At 41.0% G+C, this 21,798-nt stretch overlaps 1 protein-coding gene across 24 annotated transcripts in view; it reads right to left on the bottom strand.

The window, feature by feature from the left end:
* Positions 1–21,798, bottom strand: part of Sgip1 (SH3GL interacting endocytic adaptor 1) — a 217,617-nt gene that overhangs the window by 73,007 nt on the left and 122,812 nt on the right. For all 24 annotated transcript variants that reach the window (XM_076934590.1, XM_076934587.1, XM_076934582.1 and 21 more), the window contains 3 exons: positions 19,407–19,463; positions 17,383–17,437; positions 16,465–16,640 (listed from right to left, as the gene is read on the bottom strand). In XM_076934590.1, coding sequence (XP_076790705.1) covers positions 16,465–16,640; positions 17,383–17,437; positions 19,407–19,463 — 288 coding nt within the window. The remainder of the gene's footprint in view (positions 1–16,464; positions 16,641–17,382; positions 17,438–19,406; positions 19,464–21,798) is intronic.

The following is a 21,798-nucleotide window of genomic DNA, read 5'->3' on the forward strand; positions in this document are numbered from 1 at the left end:
TGCACTGTTAATAATTTTATGGGCTCAGAGTCAATGTAATTTGCTATGACTGTAATTTGACTAATTATGTATTTAACATTGTACAAGGAATTTATGTTATGTTACTTCATCAACTTTAATTGTTAAGCTTCCAGTTAATATTTCGGAACCTTGATATTCAGATAGAGGCTTGCAAGTGATGGATGAAATTCAAAAGCTTTGAGCAGATCTAAGAAAATGATCAGATTGATCATTGCTGGAATTCTTGTAATAGTATCTATTATAGCCATAGGATTATGCCTGTTACCACTTGTGGCTAAGTGTTCCCTCCATTTCTTTTTGAACATCCATGCAGATCTCTATCATATATGGCTTAAAACTGTAATCTAATAGGTTGTATACTCCATTGCAGAGGTTGGTAGTCAGAGGTTGATTCTGTCAGAGGTAGATTGACCTCAGTCAGGGTATGAATGCTAGGATTCATGCACCAATGACAGGTAAGGTCCACACTTCTCAAGGGGACACTAAGACAGGCACAGTGTTTCTGCACCAATAGTAGAGACAGCTTTGGCTTGTATAAAATGAAAGAAGGAGAAAGAAAAAAAAAGAAAAGTCTGCATGTCAGGCAGAGTCAAGGCAGGTCAGGGTCTGCTGGCAGATTTCTCGGCCTGCTGAAGCATGTAATAGTAAGGGGAGGTGCACTTGAGGCTCAAGGCAAGAGGGCTGAAGATTCTATTGATCTTGGTGGAAGGAACAGGGAAGCTTTGGGATGGGAACAGATGTCTTTATGTGCATATTTTATTAATTGTTTTTGTTAGCTTGTGGCTCTGCTTCCCATTGTATCGTAAATTATAAAATGGCTAAGAAAAATAAACTTGCTGCTGGTGTGGTATTGACCTGAAGTCCTCCCATCTCTCTATTTCTTTCCTATCTTTAATCCTTACTCCTCCCTCAAAGGACTGTTCAACTTTGCACTGGCCGTGCCATATAATCTTCTGAAATGTAAAAATCTATATTGTTCTCTGAGGCAGAATTGTGAACAGCCAAAGTATGTGGTCTTATCTGAAATGTTCCTTTCCTAGCTTTATCAGTACTTCACTTTGCTCCTTCTTCAATGTTCATTTCTCTGCCATTAGTGACTCTGGGTCTAACACATATTATAGACTCCATAGAAGCATGGCTTACCACACATTAATGAAATATTACAGGACTACATGTCATGGGTGGGATTTCTCTTATAGAAAACACAAAGCTTCCTAATATCTGAGGGCTGGGGACTAGGCTTAAGGCTGTCATTAGTGCCTTTTTCTGATATAGAAAGGCAGTGGAAAATATAGAGAGATGAGCATGATAAGTGTAGGTTCTAAATTTATAGACAAATACACCTTTAGGTTTAAAATAGGTAGCTGTAAAGGGGTTAGCACAGTGGAAGAGGTGCATACTTTTTACATACACAAATTATCCCAAACTGTTCTTTGTTTAATGCCTTTTGGCAAATTACTCTGGCCCTTAATTCTGTGATATGTCACAGGTTACTTATTTCCTGTAAGGAAGTATTTGAAAGACAAGGGTTATACTGGAAGCTATCAACCAACAGACACCACACTTACAACATCTTTGCCTTATGCAGTTGGTGCCATGATTCAGATAGAAAGATAAAAGGAAGGATCATCTGAGGTCTAAGGCTATGTGGTTACAAAGAATCAATGGCTGGATTCCAGGTCATATAACTCCAAAAAGCTTGGGTGGACCCAAATTTCTTAACTAGATGGATCAATTGTTCAGGGCCTGATCAGCATTGCAATCCAAAACAAAACAGTCTAATGCCCAAATAAAAGGATAGAGTAAATCACACTGTCCCTCCAGCAGTGATGCAAGCAGCTCAGTGTGAACTTTTAATTGTTTTTCAGTTGTGGATTAAACTGATTGTAAGGCATATTTATTAGCCTTTTCTAGAATCAAATGCATTTCTTCTCATTGTGGTTAGAAGAATAAATATGAAAACAGATGATATGGGTTCCTCTGTCCTTCCTGTGCCTCTCCATTCCAGCCTATAGGATGGGTTAAATCTCCTGTGTTAGCAACCATTAACACCTCTGAGAGTCTCTTACTGTAAGAGTTTCTTAAGTTTGTTAAAAAAAAGAATACAAAATAATGATAATTCTGTTCAGGGTATAACACTTCTTGGTCGAAAATAAGCTAGTAACATCAAAGTTGAGTTTGAGTGAGAATAAGTGGATTTTTGGACTGGAGAAAAATCCAAAAACCAGATTTTCTTTTTCCATAGACAAAGAAAATCTGGTTTCTGACTTGCAAGCCTTTCTAAAAGGCAGCTCAAGCTTAAGATCAGTGACTTTTCAGGAAACACACAGACCACAGAGGCAGAATCTCTTTCTAGCTGTTACTATCCTAGATACATAAGACAATGATGCAAACATTCACTCACTCATTCAAGTTTGGTCTCATTGAGTCCTACCTTTTCTTCTCTTTTTCATAAGGGGCTAGAATCAGCAATATTTGAAACTGAATTCTGTGAAGATAGGTGCTGAGCTTGACAGTGGTGCATGCAGAAAATGCACCTAGATTTTTGCTGATACTCACTGGAAGCTTTATGTTCTTAGTCCATGCTTGATATAAGGAACCACATTGCCCATGGGGACTTGGGGCATCAGATATCACAGAACAAGATGGAGACCTTACAAAGTCAGGTTTAAGTCACAGGCCTTTTAAGATTTTACAAATGCTCAACTTTAAAAATAAGGTGGTATCTTAGGGCTATACTTCTACGAACAGACACCATGACCAATGCAAGTCTTATAAAGGACAACATATATTTAGGGCTGGCTTACAGGCTCGGAGGTTCAGTCCATTAGCATCAAGGTGGGAACATGGCAGCATCTAGGCAGGCATGGGGTAGGAGGAGCTGAGAGTCCTATCTCTTCATCTGAAGACTGTTAGTAGAAGACTGACTTCAAGGCAGCTAGGGTGGGGGTCTTAAGCCCACACCCTCAGTGACACACCTACTCCAACAGGGCCACATCTCCTAATAGTGCCACTCCCTGGGTCAAGCAGTTACAAACCATCACAGGTGGCTAAAATTATGGATCTTTATATTTCAATTAATGGTATTATACTTCAAATCAACCATTTCCTATCGTTTGTGACTAGCTGGATATTCATAAAGAGCAAAATGGTGGTTCATTCATTCACTTGACCATTCATAGACAATGAGCACTCAGTACGTACCAGACTCTGGTTTGTGATCAATAGAGACAATGAAAAGTTTCAATGAACTCACATTTGAGAACTGGGGAAGGATAACAGGTATCAATACTACATATAATAAATAAGCATGGTATTAGTATTTAAAAGATGATAAAAAAACATTTGGTTTAAAACTGTAGCAAATAAAGGAGCTTAGGAATACCAAGTCAGGGTACTTTGTTACTTCAGTAGCTTGGTTGAGGTGACTGGTAAAAAGACACAGTACAGCCATCTGGGAGAGAGGTTGCAGGGAGAGAGGTTGAAGGAGTGGGACAAGGGGGAAGAATGACAGCTGGTAATCAGTGTGAGTGTGGGAATGGAGGGGCGTCCTGGCTCCTAGGGTTACAAGGCTGTTAAGACTATTCACTCAGTCACAGTGTGACTTATACTTGTCATTTATGGACTCTGTAGTATAGGTGTCAAGTGACTATTGCTCTTGGCTTACAAGAGACAGAGAGTAACTGTCTTAGGGTTTCTATTGCTATGAAGAGACACCATGACCAAGACAACTCTTATAGAGAACAACATTTCATTGGGACTGGCTTACAGTTTCAGAGGTTCAGTCCATTATCATCATGGTGGGAAGAACAGCAGCATCCAGGAGGATCTGAGAGTTCTACATCTTGATCCAAAGGCAACCAGGAGAAGACTGTCTTCCAGGCAGCTAGGAGGAGTGCCTCAAAGCCCATGACCAAAAAGACACACTTCCTCCAACAAGGCCACACCTACTCCAACAAGGCCACAGCTCCTAATAGTGCAACTCTGTGGGCCAAGCATATACAAGCCACCACACTAACACAGGAAACAATGCCAGAAAAAGCATAGATGTAACACATGCTACTATTTGGTATTATTCTTTGGACGCTTGTTTTGGTTCTCCATGTTAGAAAATACAAAAGCAGTCTCCAAGTGGGGTCAGAAGTGGGTAAGAAATTTCAAAGAGGCAAAACAAATTGGACACATTGCACCTTGCCTTCAGTCTGTGCTGGCCACAGTGGGACATAAAGCCCAGGCTGATACATGTGGTCCTATTTTTGATACAATTTGAATGAGTCACACTCAGTTTTTTTCAAAAGCAATTAAAAATCATATTTCCTTCTGGATGTGGCAGAATATAATCCTATAATCTACCACATAACCCCAGTCTTTAGTGGACAACAACAGCCCTCAGGGGACAAATAATGGATATTTACTTTTTCACTGTTATCCAAATCATATACTTTTTCATACATTATAGAATTTTTTTAAAGGATAAAATGAAGTGTCATGGTTTAAGAAAGATAACTTCAAATGCTTGAATTCTCGGTGCTAAGGATCACAAACAGAAAACCCCAGCTTGAGAAAAGAAAACAGACTTCCTACTAGTGTGTGAAGGATTAAAGCAGAAAAGTCCTAACGGAAGTCTCAAGAAAGAAAACACATGGATAGGCTTTGATGAAAGAACCTGGAACCCATCATGGGACCAGGAAGTTGCTGGTCTACTGTCATCATTCCATCAGTGGAGAGGAAGTGTGGATGATAGAAACTGGAGAAGAGCCATGAAACTGGGAACCATAAATATTAAAAACAAAACAAAAGTCACCAAAATAACACAATGTAAGTCACATATATTATGGCTAGATGCCAAGTTCTCCTTAGTTTCTCATACTGGAACTATACATCTACTCATGTCATCGATGACTATTTTCTTCATCCCGTCTGTGACATCTGATATGACCTACCAGTGTAGATCTGGAGTCAACAACAACAAAACCATGCCCCTGGGAATGGGAAGGAATTCTGTGAGGGAATGTCTAGGCAGGGTTAATAGGTGTGGGATAGGGATACCTTCCCCCAGAGTGAGCAGCTGAGATGTAAGGGGTCTGAGGGAAAAGCAGGGGAGCTTTTGCTTGCTCGGTTGCCTTTGCTCCTTGCTGGTGAGTTGATGGATTGCATCTACCTATCGGTTGCTACTGTTGCTGCCACTATTCGCTGACATTGGAATCCAGTGTCTTTGGCCTGTGACCAACCAGTCACTCTCCAGGAACCCTCTGGGCCTTCAGTGACAGGCTGGGACTGATGAGGCATCTGAGCTTTAGCCCTCTTCAGTGTGCAAAGAACTATTTATTCACTACCCCCCCCACACACACCATAATGTAAGCTAATATAACAAGTTGGCCTTTGCAATATACATCCATTTTGTCACTTCTGTTCTTCCAGAGAACCCAGCACATATACTGTGTCACTCACTGTTGCACGTGCTGGAGGAAATTGCTCCTTGGGGGAGACTTAACCTACCTCCTCTGAGTGCAGGGATAGTTGCCAGAGCTATTCACAAATGATGCATAGGTCTAGAGGTGGTTTAATCAACTGATGACTTCTTTGGGATTCATTGTCCTTCGACTGTGGCAATTAGCTACTAAAAAGAACTCAGATTCCAGACCCCACAGAGGGAGGACTACTAACCCAGCCAAGGAGAATTTGAAAGGCAGAAAATTCTGCCTTCTAAAAAAATTGTAAGTAACATAATTAAAAGCATATAATTCAAGAATTTGCTACTTCCAGTGATGCTAGTCAAAGAGGTTTATATGACAATATATGTCTGTGGTCACACCTCTACCATGACCTACTCAGCTAGAGTAGTAGGTCAGCTTGCCTAAGTCAGTGGAGCAAAGTGTAATAATCTGGAATTTCACAGGAAAATCTATTAGAGCTCCTATGGGGAAACAAGACCTTGTACTAAATGCAACCAGCATTCTCAGGGGATGTAAGTGCTAAGGAGTGCCAGGATGAATACCAAACACTTGCTCATGGTTCAAAGTGTGAGTCAATGCAAGGATTTCTTTTTAATTAAATAAGCTAGGCATGGGTGGTTTGGAAAACAATACCATGATACATGTCAGGAAATGGAAGCAACAGAATTCTCCAGAAGAAAAATTAGTAGCAAAGGAAGAAAATGTACTTCAGACATAAAATGTTCTCTGCAGACAGTTTGTTATTAAAATGTGGAGAAGGCAGTGACAGATATTTTGAATCAAAGTTTTGACCCATTTTCTCTACCTTTTGTTTAGGGCCGTGACACAAACAAACAAACAAACAAAAAACCCCCAAAACAGCATTGTCTTAGTTGTAACTTGTACTGGTGGGTCAGGCTACTGTTGCAGCCCCATCTAGAGGGAGATTCTTAAACTACCTCTGTGATCTATTGCAATGTCAGCAGAGGTTTGGCAGAAAGGACTGGAAGCTTTAATGTGCTATGCTTGGCATCCCTGGTCTAAACCAATCAAACTCTTGCCTAAAGCTGACTCGGGTGAGCAATGCAAGCTGAGCATCCACCCTCTGGGCCCCTGAGTGCAGGAGGTTCAGCTCTCCTGGTGTGCAGAGCCTGGAGCTCTTCTCCCCCACCGATTAAGTCAATGGGGTGCTGAACCTTCTGCCAAAGTGAGGACAGGGAAGGGGGCGGTGTTACCAAGCAGCAGCAAATTTGTGGAGTTTGCTCCCTGGCAGGGTAATTTGGGGGTGGAAGGTGGGTGGGCCACCTGGAATCGGCAATGAGCACCAGACTGTTTCCAGTTCAAAGCTGTTTTCCCCAGCCTCAGAGTTCTCAATAAATAATTCCATTATGGATTTCACGTGTCCAAGAACAAGACCAGACTACCAAAATCATTCCATCATGGAATAATTCCATCATACTTGGTAATGCATACTCCCAAAGTCTTAGAATTTCTCCGGGTTGGGGGAAGCGTGTACAAACCTACTCTTAACTGCCTTGCATTCTCATCTATTCTACAGAACTATTCTCGACTTCACACAAATCCTTCCTTGCTATTTTTATTTTTCTTCTGTCTCCCACAAGTCTGTCAACTAAAGGAAAAGGAAAGTGCTGCTTAAGGGGACTAATTACCCAGAAGCCCTTGCTGGCTGCTCAGGCACATCTGAATATTTCTCATCATGTCTTGTAACTCTGACCTCAACTTTTAGAAGACTAGTACCGCTACTGTTCCCATCTTATAAATCGGAGAACAGAGGCTCACAGTTAAGGGACTCAGCCAGGGTACACAGATTTTGGCCTGCCCTCTTCTCATTTGCTCTTGGTCTTCAAAGGACGAGCTGGAGATGTAATCTGGAGATAGAGCTTGTACGTTCAATCTGCTCCCGTAGCAGAGTGTTTCCCATAATAATGATATGGCCAGCATAGGACAGTGCTGATCTGAGAGCAACCTTAAAGAGAGCTGGCTCTGTAGATCACAAAATGGCTTTAACCCACGTTTAACCAAGCAAAGATGGGGCAGACACTAGAGCTTGACTCTTGCTCCTTAGACCTCCAACAGTCTCTTGGTTTTTCTGCATCAGATTCTTTATGATATAGGGCTGCCTAATACTGTCAAAACTCAGCTTTTAGACCATGACTGGGCATTTACAAAACATAAGGCACAATTGTAATGTGCCCGTGACCCAGAAGTACTTGTCACTGATGAACTGACTGGGGCAGCTGAAATAAGCACTGTCATTCTTTTACTGCTGAAAACAAAAGCGTGTGAAGCCTGGATAAAAAACCAAGAGATTTTAATAGGTTGGACATCACTTATGACACTACAGTGATTAAATGAGGACTGGCAAGATGGAAGCTGGGCCTTACTCTTTTGTCACAAGGGATGACACATGAGGCACATTCTGTAGAAACATTCTGTAGAGGGAGACTCTCTGGGTAGAAGGCCTGGGATTGTGGGCTCTTGGGATTCTATCAGTAGCCTCCAAAGCATTTATGAACACCTGGAAATTGTGTACAGCATGTCTTGGGTGAGCTATTTTTTTTCCTTCTGGGAAGAGAGACAGTGGCTTTTATCAAAAGCAATATAGTGTAATAGTTAAAAAGTAGTGTAATGTAACAATGTAACAGTTAAATTCTGAATCAGAAATCAGTCTTTCTAGGTTTAAGTCACAGCATCTTCATTATTAGTGACATCCTGAGTGAGTCACTTCCTTGGTGCCTCAGGCTTTCATCTGCAAAGTGGGGCTAGTTACAGTGCAGTCTCCACGAGGCTGCCATGCAAATTAATGAGATGTGTATGAAGCATCTGACACAACATTCAGTCAAAGGGCCACCATTGCCACCACTGCACATTCTTAAACTGGTCCCTAGCCTTAAAGGGGGATTTATAGTGACTGCCATGAGACACTATTGTTCCGGTTAATAGTAGCTATCATTTTCTAAGGACAACTTTGGGACATTACTTAAAAGGTCCTAAGCACTTTAGATGCCTTAAAAAAAAATCCTTACAAGAACTTACGAAGTACGGAGTATTTCTAATCTAACTTTAGTCACAGTTACTGGATATCTGAAGCTATAGAGTTAAGTGACTTGTCCAAGGTCACATGGATCAGCAAGGCCTAGATGAGTCACAGTGTGAATTTAGCTTTGACTCAATCTGGAGAAAAAAAAAATCCCTGAACTGCTGCAGAACTAAATGTGTATAAAAACAAAACTTCTCAAGGCAAGCCTGCAATGCTTTGGCTCACTGAAGACCAGAGGTAAAAGTAGCAACACACGTGTCCTATGGAAGCCTCAGGTCTTCCAAAATCTACTGAGTAGGGCTACAGCTATTCCCCATGCGTTCCAGAAGGAAAGAGATGCCCACCCGAGAGACTCTGGGAGGAGGGAGGGAGACAGATCACAGCTTCAGAAAACCAAAGGAAGAAAGAAAGGTTTGAGACATAGGGGAGTGTCCATGTGTCTACTGAAAGCAACACTGTTTGCACGATGATGTTTTCTGGTAACTATTTTAGGCACTGTTGTCAAGGAGATCGGGCAGCATTGTCTGTTTGGTACTTTTGATATAAACTCAGTGCCTGCTACATGGAAAATGCTGACCAGCTATTAAAGGAGAGTGAAGAAGTTTATCTTCCAGGTAACTGCTGGTCTTCAGTACTGTGTCCCGAAGACCCATACATGAAATGATTTAGTAAGGCTTCTAGAATCACCGTAAGGGAAAGTTATGAACATGTTTTCCCAGTTTGGTGCTGAGACTAATTAAATATTGATCCTGGGTCTAAATGACTTTTGAGTACTTGGGTTACCTAAATATCAGTATTGATGATATTCTTAAAAATGTGCTCTAGGGTCTGCAGACAGTTCTAACAACTTTGAGGTGGTCTTTGAATGTCGTGTGCACTCCAAGTCTTCATTAGCCATCATCCCTGCATCCCTGGCATCCCTCCGTGCAGCCCCAGGAGGTAGGATGGGAATTGTCAGTGCTTTCAGATGAAGAAACAAGGGCAGTTTGGAACCCACCAATGTTCCCAGACTGGAGGTGACTCATTTGAGCAACTGTGACATTATTGCATTAAGCATTCATTTGTCTCCAGTTACCTTAAAGAAAACTACATTGTATATTGAATTCTGTTCTTAAAGTTCACTGTTACTTTTTAAGAACAAAGCTGTCCCTTGACCATTGTAATGGAGCTGTTCATCCACTCTGAGTTTGCAGAGGGCCTGTCTTACAGGTTGCTGGGAAGATCAGAAATGACACTGTAGCTGCTGCCTGGACCTGTGTTTGTTATTCCCATTTCAGAGCCCAAGCACTAGAGTCTCAGACAGGTTTAAACACCTTGACGAACAACAGAGCTAGCAAGCTGAACTCAGTAAGGACACCTTTCTCACCACACCTCAGTTCCCTTGGTGACAAATACATTTTCTCTGTCGTAGCTGTCTGGAATAGAGAAATTGGACTTCAAAGTTCCTCTAGATGGCAAGTCAGATTTGTTGAAGACGAAAAGTCTGAGGTAGGCAGACATACTAAGCTCCTAACTCAAGCCTTGAACTATAAATGCCTCATACACATGTCAGGGCACAGGACACAGTGTGCTCTCAGGGCAGGACTGGAAATGTGGGAGCAGGACATGGCTCTCAAAAGGCAGAAAAAACAAAAACAGACAAACACAGCACAGAACAGTGTAAAGAAAGCCAATGGCTGCAAACCACCAATGACAACCAGGTACTGCTATCAGGATTCTGGGTGCACCAGTTGTTTAGCCATTATTACATGTCTCTGTGCTCCTCATCCCATTATGCATGGAGGACAGAATTTCCAGTGAGATTTTTACCTGACAGAGGCTGTGGTGGTTTGTATATACTTGGTCCAGGCAGTGGCACTAATAGGAGGTATGGCCTTGTTGGAGAAACCATGTCACTGTGGGGGTGGACATTAAGACACTCCTCCTAACTACCTGGGAGCCAGTCTTCCCCTAGTGGCCTTCAGGTAAAGATGTAGAACTCTCAGCTCTGCCTGCACCATGCCTGCCTGGGTGATGCCATGCTCCTGCCTTAATGATAATGGACTGAACCTCTGAACCTATAAGCCAGTCTCATTAAATGTTGTCCTTATAAGAGTTGCCTTGGTCATGGTGTCTGTTCACAGAAGTAAAACCCTAACTAAGATAGAAGTCTATGAAAATCACCATCCAAATCACCCCAGGACTAAATTAAGACCTTGACTTTATAGATGAGGAAATAGCTCTCCATCCTAGGGCTCTTTTAAAAAGACATAGGAAGACCACAGGGGCCAGACCAGCTCAAAGCTATGCCTTCTTTCTGTTACATTGTAGCTGCTCCCTAGTGACCTACATTATTGAGCCAAGTATTTAAACAGAAGCATTTTCAGAGTTTCAGAAGTCATATGGAAGCAAAAGACTCAGGCGGTATGTTAACTACTCCCACCTATCTCCTTCTCACACAGCTTTTGGAGAAGCTAAATGTCTCCCAAATATAGCTCTGTATTTTGTGATTTCCAACACTGTAACTAGTTTGAATATCAAGGAATTAAAGGAAATACGTGGCCAGCATGCAGGCATGGCTGGGTGAATCACTGGCTGAACAAAGGGGTATAAAGTGAAGAGTGTAGAAGCAGAGTGGTGACACAAGTGACAGGTCTGACACTGCTCTCTCCTTGCCCTGCTCCCATTCACTCTGTTGACTCATAAGCATTTATTGACTTGCAATGACTCATGTCAAATGGAAAAGATTTGGGATGTCAAGTGTAGTCCCCCAAAGAAGGGTTGCTTTTGTCAACTTAGAAGCAGTCAGATGTCTTCAGTTGTAAATACCTCAACTGCAGAGAACCTTCATGCTCAGTGTCATGACTTACAATGGCTCCTAGAGTACTGACTGATATGGGGGTATATGGTTCTCCTCAGCCAAATATAACACAGAGGCATCATTCAGGCTGCTGGTGGATGCACACAAGCATTCATCTTGCTCTGCCCACAGCATCCCACACATCCCACAAGTGTTAAATTCAAGGTCTCTGTCAGTAAACATTCTGCAAACTCTAGGTGGCTCTGCAGAAAGCCAGTTGGCACAAGGAGAGACAGTATCTTTGCACAGCCATAACTAAGGATAAAAATTGTAAGACATATTCAACAATGAAGTTCCCTGCTCTAAGAAGTAGTGGGCCTTTTGGATAGGAATAATGGTTCACACTTAATTCCAACAGTCAGGAGGCAGGACTTTGTGAATTCGAAGCCAGCCTGATCTCCATAGTGAGTTCCAGGCTAGCTAGTGACCTTGTCTCAAATAAGACAAAGAACTGTGAAGACAGAGAAGTCAATCCTATTTAGCCACACAAGATGCCTGAACTGAAAGTTGTTTCCATTCAATCTGATGGTAGCTAATGTGTAGCATAGATAGCATTCCTGTTCTTTAAAAATTAATAATGAGACATTTTTCAAAGAGAACTTTCTACACCTTTCACTTGGTTTCCAATAGTCTCCCCCAAATAATCTGGACTCATTATGATACAGTGGCAGAAACTGCCAATGTCCTTCTGATTGTCATTTGCTTCTCTGTCTTTTGGTAAAAGAATCAGAATTTTAGTCAGCCACATGTCTTTCCAGGGGAAGACTATATTTCCCAGACTCCCTTGCAGCCGATGCGTCCATGGGAATGAATTATTGTTAGGATCTTAGTGGTAGTGATGTGTTCACTTTCCAAGTTAAACCCTTAAAGAAAAAAACACATGGTTTCCATTTTCTCTCTCCTCCATGTCAAAGTCCGAATTGAGAAGTGCTTGATGATGTATCAACCCAGGAAGGCAGAGCAATGATGTAGAAAGTTTCTGGGATTTTGAGTGGCACTTGGGAACAGGGCTCTCTAGCTTTCTGGTCTATCTAGCAGTTTTGACATTAATGTGAGAGATACTATTAAAGACTCTGGTGAAGCAGCACAAACCCAGTGTTCTATCTTATACAAATGTAACCAAATCCAAAACAAGCATGGGTGATTTTCATTGTTTGTCAGAAAGGCTTCTGTTCATGATGAATGACAATTAATAGAGAGAGTACTTGACATTTGAGTGTTTAGCCCTAAATGAGATGTCTATATCAGTTCTCAAAGAACTTCAGAGAAGAGGGAGGCAGAAAGACTAAGAACTAGAGAATGGGAAGTAGAGCTGTCCATTGCTGTCCTCTGGACATGACATGGCTATTTCACTTGAACTACACAAAACTTGGTCCATCAAGCATACTATCATGAATAGGCAAAGGGCTCCTAAGAGCCTGTTCTTCCAAAAGGGCTATGTACAATTGACTGTTACACAGGGAAGAGGGAATCACAGTCCTCAGTACATTCACCACTAAAGCAAATAACTGTTCACCCATGCTCATGCAGATAATCTATTAAATGTAGTGCAACTGTCCTATACCCTTCCCAAAAGACAAGAAAGCAAGAAGTAGAATTGAAAATAAAGGGGTTGGTGGGAGATAGAGACAGACAGGATAACAGTGGAGATTTTGATCAAAGGATTATGTGTATGAAACTGTAAAATAATAAACACTAAAAAACAAAGACCATCTCACACCTGTCTGAAGACAAATAGTGAGATGAAGGGAAAGAGGAACACTTATGCACTGCCACTGGGGAATGCTCCTCAAGAACAGAAGTACCATCTGACCCAGCTACGTGCCTCCCGGGTATATGTCTATACTCAGCATTCCATGAGACACTTGCACATCTGTGTTTATCACTACATTGTTCACAAGAGCTAAGAAATGAAACCAGCATAGAGGTCTGTCAATAGACCAATGCACAAAGAAAAATGTGGTACATATGGACAATTGGAGCTTCATTCAGGCATTAAAATAAATGGTGGTATGGAATTTACAGGAAAATTTATAGAGACAAAAGGTCATTTTAACTAAAATATTGCATGCTTTCTTATGCAGGTTGCAGGTGTGTGTGTGTGTGTGTGTGTGTGTGTAATAAAAGTCAAAAGGGGACCATGAAAAGGGATAAGATCTTAAAGGAGCATCGATGGGGACAGGTAGTAATGAAACTCATACAAGATGAAGACACTGGAGAGGATTAACTGGGGAAAAGGATGAGGCCACCAAGAGCAGAGGAGTGAAGGAGGATAAATAAAAAAGCATTTGGACATGTGTGTCTAAAAATGCATAATGAAATCTGTCACTTTATTTGATAATTTAAAAATGTAAAAAAAAAATTAAAAGCCCTCCAATTTTCCTTGTTGCCGAAGCTTTGTTTTGACAAAAATCATTTTCAGATAAGCATGCAATGTGTCTGCGCATGATGTGTCTACATATGTGTCTGCACGAGATGATGTTGCTTATTTTGTATTACTTCTTTAATGAACTATTTGACTAGTTATAAAGGGGAACTAAGAAAAATGAAACCAACTCACAATAAAAGAGGTCGAGTGAGGTACAATTAAGAAGTGCAAATTCAGAGTTGAGTGAAAGAGACACATGAAATACAACTTCTAATTTAAAAATCTCAAAATTGGGACTGGAGAGATGGCTCTGTGGTTAAAAGCACTAGCTGCTCTTCCAGAGAACCGGAGTTCAATTCCCAGCCCCCCCTCCCCCCTAGTGACCCACAACCATCTTTAATTCCAGTCCCAAGGTATACATCATCTTTTGGGTTTTAAGGACACTGCATGAACATAGTATAGAAACACACATGCAGGAAAAACACTCAAACACATACAATAAGCAAGCAAACATATACACACACACATACACACATATATCTTAAAATGAAGAGAAGTTAGAACTTCCACTGAAACCTTGCTATGACCCTTTTGGAATCTCATCTCTTTCCATGGATGCTGGGTTTGATGCTTTTTTAGCATAACAGAAACAACCTTAGTAGAAGATTCTGGTACAACACTCACTGATTTAGAAAGTTAGTCCCCTCTAACACTGAAGGAAAGTATCCACATATAAATGTCTAACTGCCTGACTAGAAACATCCAAAGCTTTGCCAGGGTCAGGGGTTGTTCCATCATGACACTGTCTGCACTTTATAAAGTTATTTTTGTCCACATGCTTCTGATAAGTACAGCCTTTGATCTATTTCTACATAGAGAATCTAGAAAAGGGGAGGGATTCTAAAACCACATATGTTCAGCCCTCTCTTTGTATATACTTCTGTGCACTCAGAATGCCCGTGCTTACCTGTCCCTAAAAGGAGTGTCAAGAACTCATTCTTAATCTGAATATCAAAATTACAAATATGCGGGAGTCAGTGACTCTAGTGAAGGAACAGTTTCTGGTACAGGGGACAAATCAGAGTGAGACCAGAGAGCAGCCGTCCAGCCTGCGGTGGCAGTCAGCAGCTCTACTCTGCTGTAGTCTCAGAATGTGTTCATCTACCTGTTTCTATGTGTTTTTTCCTCATCTCCTCGGCCTTAACCACCTGATGGCTATGGCTTACCTTACAGATAGCTTCTGAGGAAGCTTCCAGCTTTCAGGCACTGTTCTCACTGTGCCTCAGTAGCATATTGGGCGGAAGAAAATGCACCAAGTGACTTGGGCATACACACATTCATTTTGACACAATGGATCCCACCTTGCCTAAATTCTGTGGGCTTTTAGCTATGTTTTTGGGACATGAATAGAAAGCCCACTTTCGTACACAGTCATCCTTTTAATCAGATGGACTTGCCTTCTTCCATCTCCCCATGTGATTTCTAAATACCCACTCAACTTATCAGGCCCTACAGAGAAGTGGATATAAACTCGTTTCTGCCATTGAAGTAGATTTTCTTAATATAAACATGCAAACAAACAAATGAACGATGACTCAGAAGTGAAAGGTGAGGAGAAAGGATTGGCTGAACAGTGAAAATGAAGTCACAGGGGTAGGCAGGCCACAGTGCTTCCTGGCCTACGCCTCTTAGGCTGGGATACGAGTTTAAAATCTGCACTTTCCATTGCAGAGGAGAAAGAAACTGTAATTCATGTTCAGTTAAGGTAGCAGGTGAATGTATGATGAAAAATTACTGCAAAGTCCATTTGCGATGGCTGGGTTACTATTCGCAATCATCTTAATTTTCATCGAAGGAATCAAGGCCAATGTAAGCACAATAATCTAAGTTCTTTGGTTGTTTTGTTTTGTTTTTTTTTTTTTTCTTTAATTCTAGGAAGGCAAAAGCTTATTCTCAAAGAATCAACAATTACAATTGTTTTAAAAAAGATTACTTGAGATGTTTCTAGAAGCCCATAGAAAGTGGCATTTATTAACCAAGCTGTTGAGAGGAGGCTCCCTCCAGAAGCCAAGAGGATCTCATTAGGGAGTCTGCGTCTGTGCTCACAGCTATTCTTAGAAAACAATGTTGGCATTTTTCAAACCCCAGGGAGAAAATACTTGAAATATTAGTACTCAGACTCAGAAACTAAAAAAATTAAGTAGTTAGAAATGGGGGATGGGAGCCCAGACTGTGGGAGGAGACCAGCAAGAGTAATATAAATGGGGCAAGAATTCCATGTGAGGTGCTCAATGCTAAGAGTATTTAAAATGATTTGAGGATGAAATAAAGAAGAATGTGAGTTTTAGAAATCTAGTGTGATTTTATTTATTTACTATGATTTTGGAGCATCCTAAGGGGGAAGTTATTTTTAAAAGTGATTTTCTTGGCTTTCGTCTATTTTTTAAAGACAGAAATGGCTAGTGAAATTCATATCTATTTTTAAAAACTAAGTCTCCATGTCTGGAGGATCTTTTTGTTATTCTTTACTGCTTATTAGAAAATAAAAGAAAACAGAGTTTCATGTGCCTTTGCTGGTTTGAAAGGCACAGGAACTGCAATATAAAGAGGGTAAGAATGAGTTACTCAGGAGCTGCAGAGTTCATCAGATTGGACACGTGTCACTCTCAGCACATGTGTCGTGTCAGAACCCAGCTCTCTGCCCAGCCTTACCAAAGCTGAACATGGAGACTCCACTCACCACAGGTGACGGGGAAAGTGCGATGTTGCCTATGGAAGCCTTCAGCTCGTCTACTGTCGCTGCATTCTTAAGGACGTCCTTAGATTGCAAGGGCTTAATCTTGATATTGAATTTCTTGTGTGATTCTTCTTCCTCTTCAGATTCACTTGAAGAGTAAAAGTGCTTTCCTTTGGTAGGTAGAACACAGTTAAAGACACTTAGCTCTTCCTTCTGCTGGGAGGTCTGGGAGAGGGCAAGCAAGAATGACTCCACATAGACAAAGCAAAAGTAACCTCAGGTGGCAGGGAAAAAAAGCAAAACCAACAAAACTGACGGAGGAAAAGGTTAGGTTCACTGTCCTCAGAAGCTTACCAAGGACTGTGGACTCTGAGGCGCATTGGTCAAAATCCTAAGTGTGTGTGTGTGTGTGTGTGTGTGTGTGTGTGTGTGTGTCGGGTGAAGTCTGTATATCATACCCAGCTCACAGACAAGAACTCAGGAGGTTACTCATCTCCAGACATGGGACGTCTACTTTAAGGGACACCTATCAAGAGTCTTAAGGGTTGGTTTTAGAGTTGGCCAGAGTAAGGCAAGGGTGCTTGAGTCTTTCAGTGGAGAGTTGAAAGAAGAGGACAGTAAAGCTCTTTGCTGTCCACTGTTAATAACACTGCCATATTGGGGTGCAGCAGGCAACCCGGGGTCACAGTGTGCAGGCTGGCTTACAGCACATTTCCTCCACCCCATCACTTTATCTCTGTCCCTCGACTAGATCAGAGCACATCCACATTTGTCAGCCACCAGGGTGTGCTTGGGGATAGCTATTCATCTCTGAGACTAAGTATAGTAGCTTTGGTTATTTTGCCACCTTTGTGAGACCTGAACTTCGCTTACTGGTTCGTCATATAATATACATTTAAAACATTTAAAAAGAAAGGATATAGCCTGGTTCCTCAGGTCTGATGCTGTAACCTTCTTCATCTAGCTCAGGTGAGTTCTGTAAGACAGGAATGCACATACATATACATATTACATGCATATATGTATACACTCATATGTAAAGGTAATAATACTTGAGAGGATGTTGGGGATCTGTGAGGAGCTGGAAGCTGGAATGAGGGTAGAAATGTTATGAATATAGCACTCTTGTTCAAATTCTCAAAAAATAAGGTATAAACGTACTTTAAGTGGTTATTATTCCAAAATGACAGAGGCATTGCTTTCCTTCTAGAACCCTCTACTCAAAAGTGTAGACAAGCCTCTTAGTTTAAGGGGTTGATGATTTAGCATTTGGAAGTGAATGCTAAGCAGTCTGTGTTTAAATCTTTATTCAAGGATATTGGAAGGACCCCAATGTACGACCCACAAAAGAAAGCACTCAAAGAGAACTTACCAGGCCTTTCTTACAAGCCACAGACTGTGCTAAGCAACACTGTTGATTGAAATGCAAACTATTTGCCCTAAGGGAAATTAAAACATGTTCTTGGAGGCAAAAAATTATAGAGAAAATAGCACGGTATAGCAATGTTAGATATTAAAACTGAGGGGACAATAGATTAGTTTTAAGAATAAGGAGTGCTGCTGCGGCCTTTCAATGTTGATAAGAGAGGGTAAGGTCGGGGAGTGGAGTTTCTCCATAGTGATGTAAAAAGCCTGGGTTGAGACTGAGACTCAGGTGCTGATGGTCCAAGTTTCAAGGGCAGCATGACTGGAAAGTAAGCTGTACAGTGGGGGTGAGGGTGGGGGGCTGGGCAACAGACCATAGGTGACTGTGCTAGAGTGGGGGCTTTGTCTTGCTAGGGCTGCTGAAGTTTCTAAGCTACAGCGGAACATGTTGGGGACAGAATGGTAAGTAGATTGGTGGCAGTCTCAAGGATGACTCATTTAAAATATGTGTGTCAACTCAGACACGCTTGCTAAGACTGTAGCTCAAGTTTTGGTGATGTAATAGGACAAACCAAGGACATTTAGAGGAACTGATTGTCAGCTCTTAGTGATAGGAGGAAAAAGAGGAGGGAAGCTTGAACAAGATTTGAAAGTTTCTACCCCACCCAGTCCTGGGAGTCTGACTGCCAGAGGAATCTAACAGCAGAGAGCTAATACTTTTAAGGGGAAATTGGAGAAGTTAAAAGACAGTGTGCATATTGGTGTTCATATATCACATCTTCGTTCCTATTATAAATGGGTGGCACAGTCTCACTGAATGACGTGGACAATCCCACTTGGCAAGGATGAGCTCAATAAACAAAAAGGAAATGAAACTTGAGTCTGACTTGCTCCTCAACTCCATGTGTTTTGAGACTGAATCCTCAGCTGATGAAGGAAGGACCATGCCCTGCCGGAGTTGGGGTTGGAGAGGCAGCAGTGAGAGATCTCTGATACAAAAATGATTTACATATTCTATATGATTAGAAATCTGAGGGTAGTGGTGTGTATAGTAATGGTGCTAAGAATTATGGGGAAAATTTAGGTCTCAGCTGGGAATCTACCTTCAGTCCCTGAAAATCAACGATCACTTGCCCTGGGAAAAGTTCATACTATACAGTTTTCATCACATATCCCAGGATCAGTAGTTAACTTCTTTACCTCCACATTCAGAGCTGCTTAGAAAGGGAACTACCTAAATTTAATATGAAAAAAAAAAAGAATTTCTTAATACCGCTATGGGCTTAGTATATTCCTGGGATGTGCAAGCGATTAGCTCAGAGTCCTCACATCAAAGGCACCAGGTAACTGCTGTACCTGTGAACTACACTCCATCACATAGATGGTACTTGGAGAGGCCAGGTCTTCTAGACAGGTTTGATAGACTCTAGTGCTGTGAACGTCAATCCATCCTAAGAACAGCAGCAGACATTTCCTAATAAAGCATACAGCTTTCCAACAATGTCTATGTTCCATTATGTATCTAAGTGCCCCAATTCATTTTAAAGTTGTATATAAAGAAAAAATGTTCTTATACTTACATATCTTTCCCAATCAATTTCTGCATAAAATCCATTTGGTGCTCCATTGCTTTTCTTCTGTAATAAATTTAGGGAGACATTTAAATGAAAAAAAAAACAAAACCCAAAATGGAACAAAAAAAACCAAAAAAACTAAAAAGCACTTAACTCTTATCTGTACTTCGCTATCAAAACATGGATTAGAGCATCCTCCAGTAAAAAGCACACTGGTGTAACTGGGCCGTAAATGGGCTGCTACGGCACTGGATGAGAAGCCAATGCACATATTTCCCAAGACTGCAAATTAGGTATAGCTAGCTGTTAAAAGTTTATCCAATCACTGACCAACTTGTAGGATTTACATTACGGTTTAATTCTCTGTATCTTGAGGACTAAAATCATATGGATATAAAATGGAAAACTTTGACTTCTGTGCTGCCAACATAAAATAGTTTCAATATACTCAGGGTATTCAGCTGAGTCACTGCTTGCGGAATTATTTTCACCATGACTCAACTGATAAAATATAAATGCAATCAGCTTTAGATTAGTTCATTCATCCTAGTCACTGAAAATCGTATTGCTATTCTTTGCAAATGGCTCTTCTTATCAAATTACTAAAATATAATTTGAAGATCCAGGGCCAGTTTGTCCTTTCATGCTCTCTGTGCTTCCGTATCACATCACATCACACACTGTTGCAAGAAGATGGGAAACCAGCATGGTTCTGTCTCTCGCTTATCTAAGTTTTATTTTGGCTCACAGTAGAATCGTGACACATGAACACAAGTACTAGACCAAGGAGGTGACACCCTCCAAGAGAAAATGAATAAGCTTCGCTCTCTCTCTCTCTCTCTCTCTCTCTCTCTCTGGACAAAAGCACAAATAAGGTTAGTGATGAAGGGTCCATTTGATAACAATCTTGCATTTAGCACACAAAGCGATGCTAAGTCATTGAATAGCAGCAGACCTCAGAACAGCACATGCTGTGATGTACGGGGCTTGAGGACAGGGCCTCTCATTTTTGCAAACACAAGTAAGGCTTCTTGCTTTACTTGTTGCTGGTAACTATCCAGGTGGACAAGTAAAGGAAGCTTTGCACTTATGTACAGAGGATTTCTAGAAAACCCAGGAGACTGTCACCATCCATTACACTTACTGATGTTGACTGGGCACTGTAAGACAGGCTGTGTGCGGCTCATCGAGGGGTATAGTGCGCATGTGTAAGTGATGTGCTCCCCCTTGCTACAGGCTATCATTGCATGAGAGTTCACCAGGCCTTGCATCCAGGTATGTGAGGTCTGTGCTGGTCTCTCTTTTCCCCCATTCTTCACAAAGATTACTTGTATGCAGACATCAGTTCACTCTTCCCGCAGAACGGCCTTTGTGATGTTTGAATTTCAGTGGCAGTTTGCCCAATTTTTCAAAGGCTTTTTAAAAACCTGTCACTAGCTCTGCCTGTGTGCATTATAATGCTACTATTGAGAACCTGGTCAACTTTATGTGTCAATAATCTCTCTTGGAAAAGGCCTGCCTCCAATTTTCATATATATATATATATATAGTTTGCGCTTTACCAGTCTGTCTGAATTATGTTTTTACTGCAAGATGCTTCAACTCCATCTTAGAAAGCATACATGACAACCAACTTCAGCACAAAATTTGACATAACAATAGGGAATCAAATAAGCCAAACTGACTCCAGAGACACAAACCCATGGATATTGTCACCAGTGTAACCTGCCACCAGTCTGCCTTTCGCTTTTTAAATGGCTCCTTCATGCAAAGAAGTGCTATTATAAACTCAAAAAAAAAATTAGGTAAATTAAAGACTTCAAAGTTTGTCTAATTCTACAGCTTTCTTCTCTGTTATTATTCTCTGTGATTAAACCTCCTTAAATTCAAGACATTCTATAGGTTCATATAAATGAGCTATATGTATATAACATATGCATGTGTTGCTATATTTATATTTTTTCTTGACAACATATATTTAAAGAATTTACTAAAAAGAATTTACTAAATTCGAGATTTGGGCCTAGCAAATGTTTCATTGTTTCCCTGGCAACCAATGGATGATTGAAACAAAGGAAAACAAAAATCTAAGGGATATTTTTCCTCTTATAGCAATATTAAAAACAAATACCAAATTCAAACAACACATCATAACAGTACATTGCTTTGGTAAGATATTAAGTACTACACACACACACACACACACACACACACACACACACACACACGGCTTTATTAGAGGGATTGGCAATTTGTTCTCATTCATGCACGTTTATTGCAACTTTTTTGTTTTTGTTTTTTCCTCAAGTGAACAAGGTAAGCCAGGTTTTTATTGGAACTTTTCTGGTTAGGCACAAGGGAAAGTATTCCTTGTCGTTAAACATCATACAGCTCATAG

Source organism: Arvicanthis niloticus, chromosome 5 (genome assembly GCF_011762505.2).
Source record: "Arvicanthis niloticus isolate mArvNil1 chromosome 5, mArvNil1.pat.X, whole genome shotgun sequence".
Taxonomy (NCBI): Eukaryota; Metazoa; Chordata; class Mammalia; order Rodentia; family Muridae; genus Arvicanthis; species Arvicanthis niloticus.